Source organism: Myodes glareolus, chromosome 22, assembly GCF_982192425.1.
Source record: "Myodes glareolus chromosome 22, mMyoGla1.1, whole genome shotgun sequence".
NCBI classification, from domain to species: Eukaryota; Metazoa; Chordata; class Mammalia; order Rodentia; family Cricetidae; genus Myodes; species Myodes glareolus.
The window spans coordinates 15,143,154-15,158,353 of NC_142047.1; the positions used below are offsets into that span (position 1 = coordinate 15,143,154).

The 15,200-nt window shown below is 41.1% G+C and overlaps 1 protein-coding gene across 4 annotated transcripts in view; it reads left to right on the forward strand.

Annotated features, from left to right (window-relative positions):
• Phkb (phosphorylase kinase regulatory subunit beta) overlaps positions 1-14,688 on the forward strand; it is a 179,126-nt gene extending 164,438 nt beyond the window's left edge. For all 4 annotated transcript variants that reach the window (XM_087900341.1, XM_087900340.1, XM_087900342.1 and 1 more), the window contains 4 exons: positions 1,772-1,901; positions 10,024-10,131; positions 12,167-12,307; positions 12,937-14,688. In XM_087900341.1, coding sequence (XP_087756467.1) covers positions 1,772-1,901; positions 10,024-10,131; positions 12,167-12,307; positions 12,937-13,074 — 517 coding nt within the window. In that variant the 3' untranslated portion in view covers positions 13,075-14,688. The remainder of the gene's footprint in view (positions 1-1,771; positions 1,902-10,023; positions 10,132-12,166; positions 12,308-12,936) is intronic.
• Positions 14,689-15,200: the final 512 nt, after the last annotated feature.

Sequence of the window (15,200 nt, forward strand, 5' to 3'; positions counted from 1 at the left end):
GATATTGCTGAGGTATGACAGCTTAAAACACAAATAAATAAGTAAAGAATTACTACAAATTCAAGGAGCCCCCAGTACATGGAAACTAAATGACACAGGCCATCCTGAACTGGAGGCTAACTTGGTAGAATGTCAAGAAGACTCACAGGTAACTTCCTATTATTGTATGGCTTTGATTTCTTGCTGCCAATGATTAAGCCACAATTTTATATGATGACAAGACTGGGAGAGGACTTGAGTGAAGAGGTAGAAGAAATTGGCGTTATTTTTGTGTCTTCTGTAAGTATAAAGTTTTTCAAAATGAAATGACAGTTTTAAAGGAGGCTGGAGAAATGATTCAGCCATTAAAAGCACTGGCTGCTCCTACAGATGACCTGGCTCCGTTCCCAGCACCCACATGGTCGTTCACAACCACCTGTGACTTCACAGTCAGGGAATCCAGTGCCCTCCTCTGGCTCCCACAGGCACTAGCCCTGCACACAATATACAAGCATACATATAGGTGAAACACCCATACAGATTAATAATTAATAATAATAATGTCTTCTAAAATAACTTCCCAGCTCCATTTGAGTAATCTCTTACTCTTTTTATGTTCTAAACAAATATTCCTTTTATAGTATTAGCATAACTTCATAGAGCTCTGAGATATATTTTTGTTGTTATCACCGTATTGTAACCATATTTAAGGAATAAAGTTAAAAACCAAATGCAGAGGGTATTCAGTTACCAAAGAAAAACATCATCATTGACCTTGTTGCCTTTTAACAAAACACTGAAAGCAATAGTGTAAGTCTGGGTCTGTTGATGGAAACTTCAGCCGTTCAGAAAAGATTCCTCTTAATTACTAAATTTATCAAATTGCACTGGTATTCTGCCACAAAACAAGTGTCTTTCTTTAGCTGTTTACTCTGTCCTACACAGCTACTTTTGTACTTAGAAATATTGTCAGTTTGTTGATCCTGACACATCTTGCATGTGATAATTGTTTATTTCAATCTGTCTTTTTTAAGAACCTAGTGTAAATAGACACACGTGGACACACAGACACACATACACAATTTTTAGCTTCTATAAAATTATACTGTGTCATTGTGTATTCTTTAAAAACAAAGGAAGTTCTGAACCTTTGGCAATTTTGAATGGTATATTAGGTTAATATCTACTCCAGAATTTAAGTTTATTATTGTAATTCTGGTCATAATTTTGATGTATAAGATTATCTGGTTGACATTTAAGATTTTATGTCTAGTTTTTTTGAACTGAGTCATCAGCCTTATTTAAATAGACATTCTTATTTAATAAAAAGATTTAAAATAGATCATTTCATTTTATATGAGAATATACATGCATATATAAGTAGCTATGTAATACTTTTCTAAACATTCACTTGTTCATTTCTTACCAAATATTTATTGAGCCAACTCTGGGAAGGATCTATAGGATCTAACTATATGATTCCCATGGCTTTCTGGTGCTTGTTTTTTATTAATGTGAGAACAGTATAAAATAACTGTGAAGCTAGTTGTACCCATTTTTGTTGTGGGAAATCATCTGATGATGTAGTAAGCAGCTCATAGCTTGCTGGAGAACATCGCTTTGCCTACTAATGCCGTAAGCTGCGGCACTCCCCTGCTTTCCCTCCTGCACTAGCATGGCAGATATACGCCACCGAAGTGTTCACTCTCGCTCACTCAGCTGACACACAGAACCCTGCTCTCTCCGAGAACATACTTGATTTTCAATATTACGACTTTCCTCTGTTCTGCAGATGCTGGCTGGATAGACGTCAGATTGATGGGTCATTGAATAGAACTCCCCCGGGGTTCTACGACCGAGTATGGCAGATCCTGGAACGCACACCCAATGGTATAGTTGTAGCCGGGAAGCATTTGCCACAGGTAAAGTTCACTTAATTCAGGAGGAAGGACCAACAGGAGGGAAGGGATTCTCTCCTCTCTGCACTGCAGACAACTTTCCTTCTTTGCAAACATTCTTTGTTCTAAGAATGTTCAAACTGGGGTGCTCAAGACAGAAATGCCAGAAAATAAGTCATCATTTGCTACAAAAAAAAAAACAAAAAAAAAAAAAAAAAAAAAAAACACTATGACCAAAAGCATCTTGTGAGGGATAGGGCTTATTTCATCTTCAGTTTTTAGTCCACCATGAAGGGAAGTCAGGGCAGGAGTTCAAGACAGAAACTGAAAGAGGAACAGAGGGATGCTGCTTACTGCCTTGTTCCCCATGGCTTGCTCAGCCCTCCTTTTTTTTTTTAACTTGCTTTTTTTATTTCTTCTTTGTGTCCTTCACATCAAACATCTCGGTCCCATTCATTTTCCATCCCTGTATATCCACCCTCTGCCCTAGCAGCCACCACCCCCAAATAAAATTTAAAAGAAAAAAAAAAGTGGCGGGAATCACATCATGGAAACTGTAGTGTGACACAGTGAGTCACATAATAAACCCCTTTGTTCATGTGTCTTTACTTGCAAATGTTCATTGCAAAGAGTTATGGATCTGGTTTGAGGCTTCTACTTTTTGCTACACTGTCGATGCTGGGTCCTCATGGGACTCCTCTTGGCTATCCTGTTGTTGACCTGTGTCATGGAGAGCCTGCATCTTTGTGTTCCAGCAGATCACAGATGGAGTGGATATTGGGGTGGGCCAACTCATAATCCTGGTTCTGGGCCTGAGCGGTTGCTGGGTTGGTTAGCCCATCAGCTCTCCCTTGTCCACCACCAAGGTTGAGCTCTCTTGCATAGCTTTAGCTAGTTCACCCTTTGCAGCAATAAGCAAGGGGCAGGGCCAGTTCTGCATTCATGTCTCCAGGGCTGGATCTCCTACACTTACGCCTTCAGGGCCAGCTCTATTGTGTTGTCCAGGGGTGGCATTTGGGCCACTTTGCCAGGTCTAGCTCTACTGCTCTTAGGCCCTCAGGTCAGCTCTCCCACCTGCCCCAGGCATTGATGAGGTAGGGGACATCCCTCCCCTACCCATGCCACCACATGGTTGATGAGTAATGGGGATAGCTCTCCCATGTTCACAACTTTGGGGCATACTCACCCACACCTCAGCCAACAGAATTGTCTCTATTGTGTTGCCCAGGCGAGGTACAGGACTGGCTCTCCCAAGTGTTGCAGTTGATGGCAGGTGGGTCAGCCTGCTTTCTTACATAACTCAGGACCACCGGCCCCAGGGGTGGTGGCATAGCCCACAGTGAACTGGCCCCTCTACATCAGTTATTAATCAGGAAAATGCCCCCCACCCGACCCACACCCACACAAACTTGCCTCCTGGCCAATCTGATGGAGGCAATTTTTCAGTTGATGGTCCCTCTTCCCAGATTACCCTGACTTGTGCTAAATTGATAGAAACTAACCTGCACATGATGTTAGCTTTACTTCAAGTTGTGGTGTCTCTTCTCCACTAAGGGGTGGGCCAGTGCTGGGGCCTCCCAGACATAAAACATGTGCTGAAAAGTAGTAGATCCAGCCTAGCAATGCAGAGTGGCCTATGGTGTGTGGTTCAGGAAAGCACTGCTGAGACATAGCGCTGGGCTGAGATACAGTCTTTGAGGTTCCTTGTGGTGTGACTTATTGATGGTGTTGAGGAACTGCTGACTCTCCTGTGCGTGAATGGTTTTCTCGATTATCTAAAATGACCTGCTTCTTTGATGTGATATCATTTATTCAGTCCTGGTGTTTAACTCACTTCGCTTATACAGAAGCAGAAATAGAGTACTGTGCCTGCTTCTAATATTGAAACTTTAACCACATTAATTTTGAGGTAGCTCTTTATATTAAAAAGAAATAGTCTCCGATGTACCAATATGTATTCTGCTTATATAGATGCAAGAGTATGGAACAACTCACAAGAAATTGGTAGTGTTCTCCTCAGGAGGAGGTTCTAGGATCTGCTGTAGACTTGACAATGAAACCCCTTAGCCATTCAAAGTTTGAATTATGTCACAAGTCTATTTCTTACTCAAAAACTAAATTCAAAAGTTGGTTGTTTTAAAGTCGGACAGTGGGGGCGCACACCTTTAATCCCAGCAGAGGCAGGTGAAAACCTGTGAGTTTGAAGTCAGCCTGGTCTACAAGAGCTAGTTCCAGGACAGACTCTAAAGCTACAGAGAAACCCTGTCTCGAAAACCAAAACAACACAAAAGTTGGTTGCTCTAGCCTTCTTCAGCTGCCCTGTGGCTGATGCTCTGGCCATTCTGTCTCCTGGCAACAGCTCCTCTGCTGTCAGCCCCGATGCTGCTCATCCCTGCTCTCACTGGCAGCGCAGTGTGGCCACCTGTTGACACCTGTCTCTGCCCCACTGCCCTGCCCCACTAGCCCTATCGTGTTCCACTTGATTCTGTGATAGCCTCAACTATGTTTAGCAGACTCTCTTTGCATCAAAAATGTGTACATAAATATTATGTAGTGTTTCATTTTACAAACTCAAGTGGCATTTAGTTTTGGTAACCATTTTCTTCCTCCCTCCCTCCCTCCCTCCTTCCCTCCCTCTCTTCTTTCCTTCCTTCCTTTCTTTTTTATTAATTTTTAAGTTAGGATACAGAGCACTGAGTTTTATTATTGGATTTTCATACTTTGTTCTCATTCATTTTCCTCCCCCAAAGCCCTCTTCCATGCCTGCTTCCCCCTCTGTCTAATCCCCTTTCTTCTCCCACATAGTCCCTTCTTCTACTTTTAATCTATTACACCTTCCCTTTCCTCGCTTGCTTAAAATTTCTTTTTCTCCTCTCATGATTCACTTTCCAGTTTCATTATATATGTTGTACATTATGTAGACACACACACACACACAGAGACAGTATAATTCACCTGGCTTCGTGTGTAAGAGAAAGCATGAGGTCTGTCTAACTCAACCGTACATCTCTTAATATAATAATTTCTGTTTTGATTCATTTTCTGTGTATTTTTTGTTTTAGTTATTTTTTAGGTTAATATACAAAGTAATGAGTTTCATCACAGCATCTTTGTGCATGTCTTAGGTCCTCTCCTCAGCTACACTCCCCATATCCCCTACCCCCTCAAGATGGCTACCTTTCTTCCCGCCTTCTGCTTTCTTATTACATTTGTTCTGTTACCCTCTCCACTTCCCCTTCTCTTAAGATCTCTTTCTCCCCTCTTATGATCTGCTTTTTATTTTTGTGGCACACACACACACACACACACACACACACACACACACACGTTTAAATCTAGGTTCTCTATATGAGAGAAGTATTCCAGAATTTCTCTTTCTGAGTCTGGCTTAACAAAACCATTCCTAGTTTCATCAATTTTGATGCAAATGTTATGACAGTTTTTTTATTTCTGTTGTATCTTTATCTAATGGAGCTATGAGGGCAATGCCAGCTTTCTGGAATTAATTTGAAAATAAGAAAAATCTATTTTATGAAATGATTTGAGAAGCATTGGCATTAGGATTTACTTAAAGATTTGGGAGAATTTAACAGTGAATCCATCCATTTCTGCACTTTTCAATGGGGACTTTTGCTGCTTCAGGTTCATTGATTTTGATAGACCAGAGTTGTTCTAAGTATTGCTCTTTTAGTCTCTATTCATTAATTTTTGGCCTGCTCTGTATTATTTATTTCCATATATTACTTTGGGGTTTAGAATGTTGTTTTTTTCTAAGACCATGTGGTACATAATTAGGTCATTTAATTGAAACCTTTTATTTATTTATTTTTCTTATTTTTAACTATGTATATTGTATTTATCAGATTTCTCTAGGGTAACAGAACTTATAGAATATGTCTCTGCATGTATGTATGTATGTATGTATGTGTATAATTGGAATTTTTTTAAGAAAGACATACTGGCAGAAATCCAGCTAATCCAACAATGGCTGGCTGTGAGTGGAAAGTTCAAAAAAATCGTTCAGTCTACAAGGCTGAATGTCTCAGTTGGTCTTCAGCGTTGCTAGAATCCCAAAGAAGTAGGCTCTAATGCCAGTGAAGGAATGGACTTACTAGCAAGGTGAAAGTAAGCAGGCAAAGATCAAAAGCTTCTTTCTTCCATGTCCTTAATATAGGCTTCCAGCAGAAGGTGTAGGCCAGGTTAGAGGTGTGTCTTCCAGCCTCAATACCTAGACTAAGGAATGTGCCTTCCCCCAGCTTATATACTGCACCTTTATCAAACCCTAAAGAGAAATAATAGTAAGCAAAAGAACAACATTAAAAATGTTAGATCAAGGTGCAGTAGCCCATGAGCTGGGAAGGAATAGGCTACATTTTCCTAATTAGGGCACTCACACTATCCTTTATGAAATGTAAAGGACTAGGCAGGCTTTAGTAGTAAATTAAGGATAGAGCGATGGAGTATGCACACACTGCCAATCACTCTCCTCAAATTAAACATTTTATCCTGATTCATAGTCAACAGTCTGTGAGAGGAGACAAATCATAACAAGGTAAGCACACTGGAAAGTGTGCTTGGAATAATCACAGTGTCAGTTAACTTACAAACACATCTGGCTCTGCACCCAGAAGAATCCATAACCACTAGACACTTTGAACTAACCCTATCCCTAAGAAACATAAATTAAAATACCTACTTATGTAAATTAAAACATTCAAATAAATAGAAGTATTTAGTGAAAGAAACTCATTTTTAGAAGTTATAGAGATAGTACCATAAGGGAAAGATGAAAGACAAATTTAAAGAACCACAAGATTGGGGATTAAAGACATATCTTTTCCAAGCTTGAAAGATCTGCATTAAAGGCCTGTGTGGTGGGTATGTACACATGAGTGTGGGTGCCCACAGAGACCAGAGGTGCCAGATTGCCATTGGTGCTGGCTGTGAGCCACCTGACATGGTGCTCGGAGTGGAACTCAGTTCCTCTGGAAGAACAATATATGTTCTTAATCACTGAGCCACCTCTCCAGCCACCCCTTCATGTAAGTGTCATATAACCTGACCTGTATCTCAAAGTTTCTGCTAAATTGTACTTTCTTTTTCATTTGATTCTAGGATTTATAATTGTCCCCTTGATTTCCTCAATACACATCTGGTCATTCAGGTGTTGTTCATTCTCTACATGTTCGTGCCGTTTCTGTAGTTTTTCTTGCTGCTGATTTCTAGTTTTAGTGTGACTTGGTTTGATAAGACACAAGAAGTTATTTTTATTCTTTTGTATTTGGTAAGACTTGACTTGTGGCCTAGAATGTGATCTGTTTTTCAGCAAATTTCATCAGCTTCTGAGAAAACTGTGCATTCTGTTGGGTGGGATGTTCTGACATATCTTTTATGTGATCTCTGTTGTAGTTTAATCTCTCTTGGTTTCACTTCCTGCTGCTCTGGTAAACAAGAGCAGCTGAAGAGAGGGAGGTGTGTTTGGCTCACAGCTCCAGACTGTGGCCATCATCGCAGGGCAGTCAAGTGGCAGGGACTTAAAGCAGACGACCGCATTCTGTCCATAGTCGAGAGCAGAGCGGCGAACCAGTGTGTGCGTGCTCGCATTCTGTTCTCCTTTCCATCTCGTAGACCTTCCAGGATCCCTAGTGCAGGGAACGGTGTTACCCACAGTGGACAAGTCTTCCCATCAATCAAGAACCCCCCCCCCCACACACACACACACAGACGTGCCTACAGGCTGACTTAATGTAGAAAAGTCCTTCACTGAGACTCCAAGGTAGTTGTAGATTGTGCCAGGTTGACAATTAAAACTAGCTGTCATGAGCTCTGAGGTCCCCTGCACTACCTATCTAAAGATGAGAGTTGGTGCTGACATTGCACACTATTATATTAGGACTTGTATTAAGTTTGTTAGTATTTATTTATGGAATTGGGAGTCCCAACATTTGGGACATATATATTTACAACTGTTACAGGTTTCTGATGGATTGTTCCCTTTATTAGCATTACTGTAATGACCTTATTTATCTCCTCTTTTTAATTTTTATTTGAGTCTAATTTGTCAGCTATCATAAGTTACTTCAGCTCATTTCTAGCTGTTGTTTACCTAATAGACTGACTCCATTCACTGACTCTGAGTTGGTGGGTATCTTTACCAGTGAGGTGTGTTTCTTGGGGGCAACAAATAGTTAGGTCCAGTTTTTAAGTCCAATCATCTATCTAGTTTGTATCTCTTTATTGGCTGAGACTATTTACACTGGAGATTATTATTTAAAGATGTTTACTAATTCCTGTAATTTTGTTGGTGTGTTTCTAGTTGGTTTACTGAATTAGACATGATCAGCTTTCTTCACCCTTGTTTGTTCATCTGTTCTTCCATGAAGTCAATTCTTTACTGGGCTGTGAGGATTCTGACTCCCTTAACCAGATCACACAGGGGCAAAGTCTAGGTGTCCATCTTGCCCATACTTCTAGAAAGGTGCTTCATTATTCCATGCAATTCAGAACGAGGAAACCAAACAGTGGGATGATTTTCCCCACGGACCCACACCCAGTAAGGAATGGACACTTGATGGGTTGGCTTCTGAGCTATTTTCTCTCTACCTCTCTGCTCTACTCTAAGTCCTTTCAGAAGAGTAGAAAATAAGCCAAGCTTGATATCTCTTCTCTGGAGCAACTATCACCAATGCCTAGGAGCTAGGCTGCCTTTCTAACAAGATCTATTAAGAAGTTAATATGAAACCAGAAAAGAATCTTCCTTTCCTTCTATTACCACATTGACCCCATTATTAGACATCTAGGCACTCACAGCAGCCAACTGTCCTGCTCAGGTTTCCCAGACTACTTGTAACAGTATTTGTTGGGTTAAACTGACTGTGGAATACAGTAGTCGTACGGAATGTTGGACTGAGGCATTATCACACCAGACTGAACACCTTTCTGTTACCTTAAGTCAAGAAGGACTTCCTCAGTCCTAGTGTAAGGATCAAATGGATATACTTTGTTTTAAAACTATGGCTACATTCACTATAAACCACTAAGATAAAACAAGTGAGTCTGGTCCTCTCTGCATCTCTTGGGATAACACTGTCGTTCTCTGCTTTGCGGCACACCAGCCTATCATTAGGGCTCTCCCTCCTGTGCTGAGGGCTGCTCCCTGTTGTAGTCACTTTCCTCATCATTCTCCCTCCTGTCCTTAAGGGATGCTCTCTGTTACCTTTACTTTTCTCATCAACAAGTACCTGGCCCAGAGCAACAAGGGAAGGAAGGGTCTATTGTAGCTGATGGTTCAGAGGAACACAGTCCGCCGTGGCAGGGGAAGGGTGACACAGAGAACGGTTGGGTTCAGGGTGGTGACTGAGGAGCAGAAAGAGAAGGATGCCAGTACATCATAGGCTTTTTGTTCAGACTCCAGCTCCTGCTGCCTACATTTAGGCTGGATCTTCCTTACTCAAACTTTTATAGAAACATCCTCACAGATACAACCAAACATGTGCCTCATTAATACTCCACTTCTCAGTCCACTCAAGTTGACAGTCACAGTTGGCCAGTACGCTGTCCATGCTCTGATGTGGATGGGACTGGATAGCCTCAGTGAATAAAAGACTGTTGATTTGTTCTAAAGAAAGGGCAAAGCGAAAGATTCTTTTCGTTTTGTCTCTTTTTTCTGTTTTCTGTAATTTCTGCACATAATTTTTGCTTAGTTGTAGCATTTTTCTGCTGGAAGCTTGGCAAAAAAAAAAGCCCAGAAATTCTATAAATTTAATAGCAGTGACTTACATTCTAAAGTCCAGCAGCAAGCATAACTCCTCATGTTAATTCTGAATGCAATATGTACTCTATTCATAGTCTCAATTTTGAGCTGTTACTTTTATTTATGGGATGGATTTTTAATACAGTTCTTTCTCCTAAAATTATTAACATAATGATGATAACTACTAAAAGTGGGAGGCTTAATTTATCACAATAGTCAACTGGCTGGATTCAGTAGTTTGACATATATAAAATTTAGTCACAGGGGTGAAAATGCTCTCTCCAGTTTTATAGAAACTGGAAAGATTATTGATTAGAAAATGAAGTTCCTCTATTAAACAATACACAGAGGATAACATTCAGCATGCTAATGTGGAGGCTTTTTCTTTTTCAGCAACCAACCTTGTCGGATATGACTATGTATGAGATGAATTTTTCTCTCCTTGTTGAAGACATATTGGGAAACATTGACCAGCCAAAGTACAGACAGATCATTGTAGAGGTTTGTATTATAAACAAAAATATAGATCACTGAAGGCTTGCTTTCTGTCTCCTCACTGAAGACTAATATAGAAAAACTACCCTCTCCCCTGAGACCAAGAGCTTTGTCCATCACCTGTCAGCTTCTCTGAAAGAGTCATCAAGAAGACAGACATCCCTGACCTGGATCAAGTCCCTTGTCCTGTGGTTCAAGTACCTTAAGCTCCCTTAAGTGGAAAATCCAAACCTACCAGCCACCCAGCTGCACTCACCCTGCTGCAACCAGCACATCAGCAGTGCCGTAGCAAAAGAGGGAGAGATCATTTCTTTCCAGTTAGCTTTTAGCTTTTCCTACTTCTAGGAATAATAACTACTGTTGTAGAGTATTGCAACAATCCAGAGAATTATGGGGAGCAAGAGATCACTGCAGCTAGTTTTTTGAAAGACATGTTTCCAAACAGCTGCCTATGAAGAGAAGACATTGTGTAGAATGCTGAAGTACGTGCACCCGGGCACACACATTTACACACTTGCCCTTCTGTCCCACAAAACCTTGTGTGGTGAGTTCCTGGAGTGGAGAAGTTAGTATATGGCCAGTCCTCTCCCTGTCTCTTTCTCTGGCAATGTCTCTATCAGACATTATATTCTTGCAAGTAAGTCATATGTCTTATTGACATAGAAGCTATCAGGAAATATTAAGGTAAATTTGGCCCCTGCTGAGCCCATTATCTCTGGAGCTGCAGTCAAACCTGAGTGACATTCAGTCTCATCTTTTGATGGCCCAGGATGTGGAATAGGAGCAGGTAGGAGGAGTGATGCAGAGACGGGGGTCTGGAAAGGCAGGGTTGGCAGGATGTTTTCTGTATGATGTGTATTTAACTTTTCATTTCCAGTGTCCAGGGCAGATAGTGGATTTAGGGCTTCTTCTTGTTGACTTCTGATGACTCTGGTGCCTTTTCCCTGGCTGAAGAAATTTCCTTTAGAAGTGCAACACAAGTCCATAGTCTCTGTCTGAAACTGTCAAAAACCTAGCTTTAGCCTGCCCATGGGTCTGCCACATTGTGGCCCCTGGATTTTACTATAGTGTCTTCAGGTTCTGACTCGCAGCATTTGGATAAAATGCACCCAGTAAGATTCTTAAACTTAGAACTTTTTTTTTAGAGTTTTTTTCTGGTTAGTGTACAACGCATAAGGTTTATCAGAAGGCCCTTACCAATCACCCCATACACAGCTAGTCTGGGCATGGACGTTTGCTATCTAAACTGAGCCTTATAAGCCAGCTGTGGTGGCTCAGACCTTTATTCCTAGCACTTGGGAGGCAGAGACAGGTGAATCTCTGTGAGTTCCAGGACAGCCAGGGCTATGTAAAGAGACCCTCTCTCAAAAAACCTGAAAGTTAAAACATAATGAAATGAGCATTGTAAGGGCTTAGAAAGATGGCTCAGTGAGTAAGAGCCTTGCTGCTTTTCCAGACCACCAAAGTTTGGTCCCCAGCATCCACATCAGGTGACTGTAACTCTAGCTGCAGGGGATCCAGTGCCCTCTTCTCTCCTGACCTCTGTGGGCACGACACTCACTTACACATACTGCACACACACACTTGTATATAATCAAAAAAGAATCTCAAAGTGAGCAGCACTTCTGTGAATCAATTATGATGCAGCCAAACAGGTTGATGAAGGCAAGCTCTTCACCAGCTGAGCTCTCTGCTGTATGGAGTCTTTTGTACGCCAGCAGCTTTCTCTCCATCCCCAAAATGTCATCTTCAAAACACCAGCAGTGACTAAAAAGACCTCTCTGTGGCCACAGGGACACTGTGATAAACATGCATGTTCGGTGGCTACAGGGACACTGTGATAAACATGCATGTTTATATTGTGATAAACATGTATGTTCTAGACAGAACATGTGCTGCTAATCTTCAGAGTTAGAATTCTATCCATGGATGCTTCTTCATATGCAGAGCACTGTCCATCAGATCAGTGAGGACACCCTGGCCAGACTGTGTCGCCAGGTTGCGGTTCAGGTCAATGACCTTTGACATCTGTCTCTTCTAGTTACTAATGGTCGTGTCCATTGTGCTGGAAAGAAACCCTGAACTGGAATTTCAAGACAAAGTAGATCTAGACAGACTGGTCAAAGAAGCATTTCACGAGTTCCAAAAGGACGAGAGTCGGCTCAAAGGAATGGAGAAACAAGTAAGTGGAGAGGACAGCCTTCTGGAGAATGTCTCGTTGTCTCAGCTGTTGAAATGCTCTCTAATCTTACCATCTCACGTCCCAAACAGATCTACAGAGTACAAAATTAGAATGCTTGAGAGTCAGTCAGACTTACTTGAGGAATTAATTTTACTTTTTAGCTAATTGCTAGTCAATTGAGCTATGAAGTTCTGACAAAAGAAGAAAAAGAAATCTAGGATGAGATAATTTTTTTTTATATCGCTGACAATTAAAATGTGTTTTGCTAGGGAGGAACCCCTGATTCCAGAAGGCTGTAAAATAAATTCAGAGGAAGATGGGAGTGTAGGACGGGCATCATTGGGGCTGTGTACTGTCGAATGTAGTCCCTTCTGGGCTCTCTGCTTAATATCGTATGCTCATCTGGGAAAGGGTTCCCTAAGTAAATAAAAATTACTAGCAAAGAGAAGGCTACTAAAAATGTCTGCTTTTGTTTTATGTGCTGAGAAGACACCTCGGGAAAATGAAAGCGAAGTGAGGAGAGCTCGTAATTTCCATGAGGAAATCTTTCTGCAAATCTCTTTGCTTCTTAGGCAGCCGCTGATTTCACCTGTCAATCCCAAGGCCTTGTTTGTTCTCTTCCTTTGTAGGATGATATGACCTCCTTCTACAACACGCCCCCACTGGGAAAACGAGGAACCTGCAGCTATCTGATGAAGGTTGTGATGAGCTTGCTGCTGGAAGGCGAAGTCAAGCCAAGCAATGGGGATTCGTGTCTGGTTAGCTAGAGAGGGTGCAGGCAGGAGAGGTGATGGCTGGGTCTTTTGTGTTGAAGCTAACTAATCAGGCAGCCAGTAATGGGTGAACTGATGTGTTAGCGAGGTAGATGTTGTATTCTGTTTGCTGGTATTAGACCTTTGCATGCCAGCGGCAGTTGAATGGTGGGCAGTGACTGGAATCAAGTGAAACCCCAGTTTTCACGATTTGTGCCAGCTCCTATAATCTTCACTGAGCCATAGAAATAGTTTGTGAATTGAAAATTCAGTACTGCATGTTCCATCAAAACTCTGCTTCTTTAGACTGAATTCTCACCTTCCAGCCATTAAAGCAAACTTTCCTGGGACTTAGGAGGTAGTGTGAGGATGGCGAAGGCTGTACTACGGTTGCACTAAAAACAGAAGATGTGCAGCACAGCAGAAAACGCAAAACGAACCCTGATATTTAACTTCAGAAGCTGCATTATTAATAATTCTGTTCAAAACTCTTAGTTTTTACCTTGTAACATGGCTGTGGTTTGGTATTGTGCTAAGTATGAGAGTCGGACTAAGATATAACGTATCAAACATTTTCTGAGCACCTGTTAAAGACAGAAGTGTTCGGCACTGTGTCAGCTGCCCGCACATGCACATGCCACATGCAGGATACATGCCTACACATAATTGCAAACAATAAATAAACATGAAATTGTTTAAATAGTTAAATTTAGTACTGTTAACCTTGTAAAAGCAAAGTTGAAAGTCAAAAAATTCTAGTTTTGAACTAACAAATATATCTGGAAACATTCTTTGCTCAAGTTCATTTAATTCATTTGGAAAATGAAATTTTCTGCCAAATTTACTTATGCAAGTTGATTAAGTGTTTAAATCTTATTAAAGTATTTCCTTCCTAGACGTCAAAATGTGGCCCACTTGTTTGGGCTCCAATCCCAGCAAGCATCATTTTTTCTGACCAGTCCTCCTGAGTTTCATTAAGTAATCAAATTTGTCGTATAGGGTATGTAGCCCAATGCAAGTCAACTGATACCAAGTAAATGTGGGTGTAGACTGAAGAAATGCAGTCCCACATAGCGCTGACCAGTTCGAGGTATGGCTGGCTCTTAGAACACGTGTAGGACACTGTGTGTGTCAGTCAGCAAGCCTGGGAATAATGACAATTCAGTCTTGCAAATCAGACGGTATGTGAAGAGAAGGTACTAAAAGATGGTTCTGAGGAAGCCACTCACAAAACTTAAGCCAGAGAAAGAGTCATGAAGTCCATGGAGGAGAATAAGCTCTGGTTGTTGATGGGTGGAGAAGAGAAATTAAAGAATGACAGAGAGGAAAAGACCTTGAAATATTTAAGAAAGTAAACACGTGTATCCTTAAGAATTAATTTTTTTGATTAGCTGAGCAAAGCTGTGAGAAACTGCTGTCTGGTTGAAACCGACGCCACTTGCAGATCTGCTTTCTGAGTGAGCGCCAGCTTCCTGTCCCAGGTTTGAGGTGTTGGCGCTTTCTTCTGCTTCCTGAAAGTGCTCAAAATCAGTGACTGTGCATCAACTTCTTAAATTATGAAATGCAAATTTTATTGTTCTGGAAGATATTTTGGGATGATCAATAAATCTTGATATTCATCTATCAGAAGCAATGTCTGCTTTCTAATTAGAAAAGCAAAATAGTCCTGAGACTCAGAACACAGAACTCATGAAATTTAGAAGTCCCATTTGATCTACAGAGCCCACATGTTTTGACAGCTGCACTCGAGGCTGACTGAAATATTAGCACATGTGCTGGGGCTTGACAAGCCTTCAACCTGATGTAAAGCTGCCCCGTCACACCGGCAGATTCTCGGTGCTAAGTTTATTGTACAATCAGCGTTTGCTGGAAACTCCTGCCTGCATATCAAATTCAACTGCATTTCCAGAGCATTATTAGAAGCATGATGTTTTCCAGACTTCCTTCCATTTTATTTAAGGCTTAAAAAGAGATATTTCAGCCTTTAAAAATCAAAATATGAGATCATCTTAATGTCATCTTCAATAAGTTTCCAATGCTTTATGGGTATCATTAAACATTTGTTGAATATCTGAATACATTCAACTTTTCACCCAAATCTTAAAGACTGCATTTGTACACACTGCTAAGACCTTCATGAA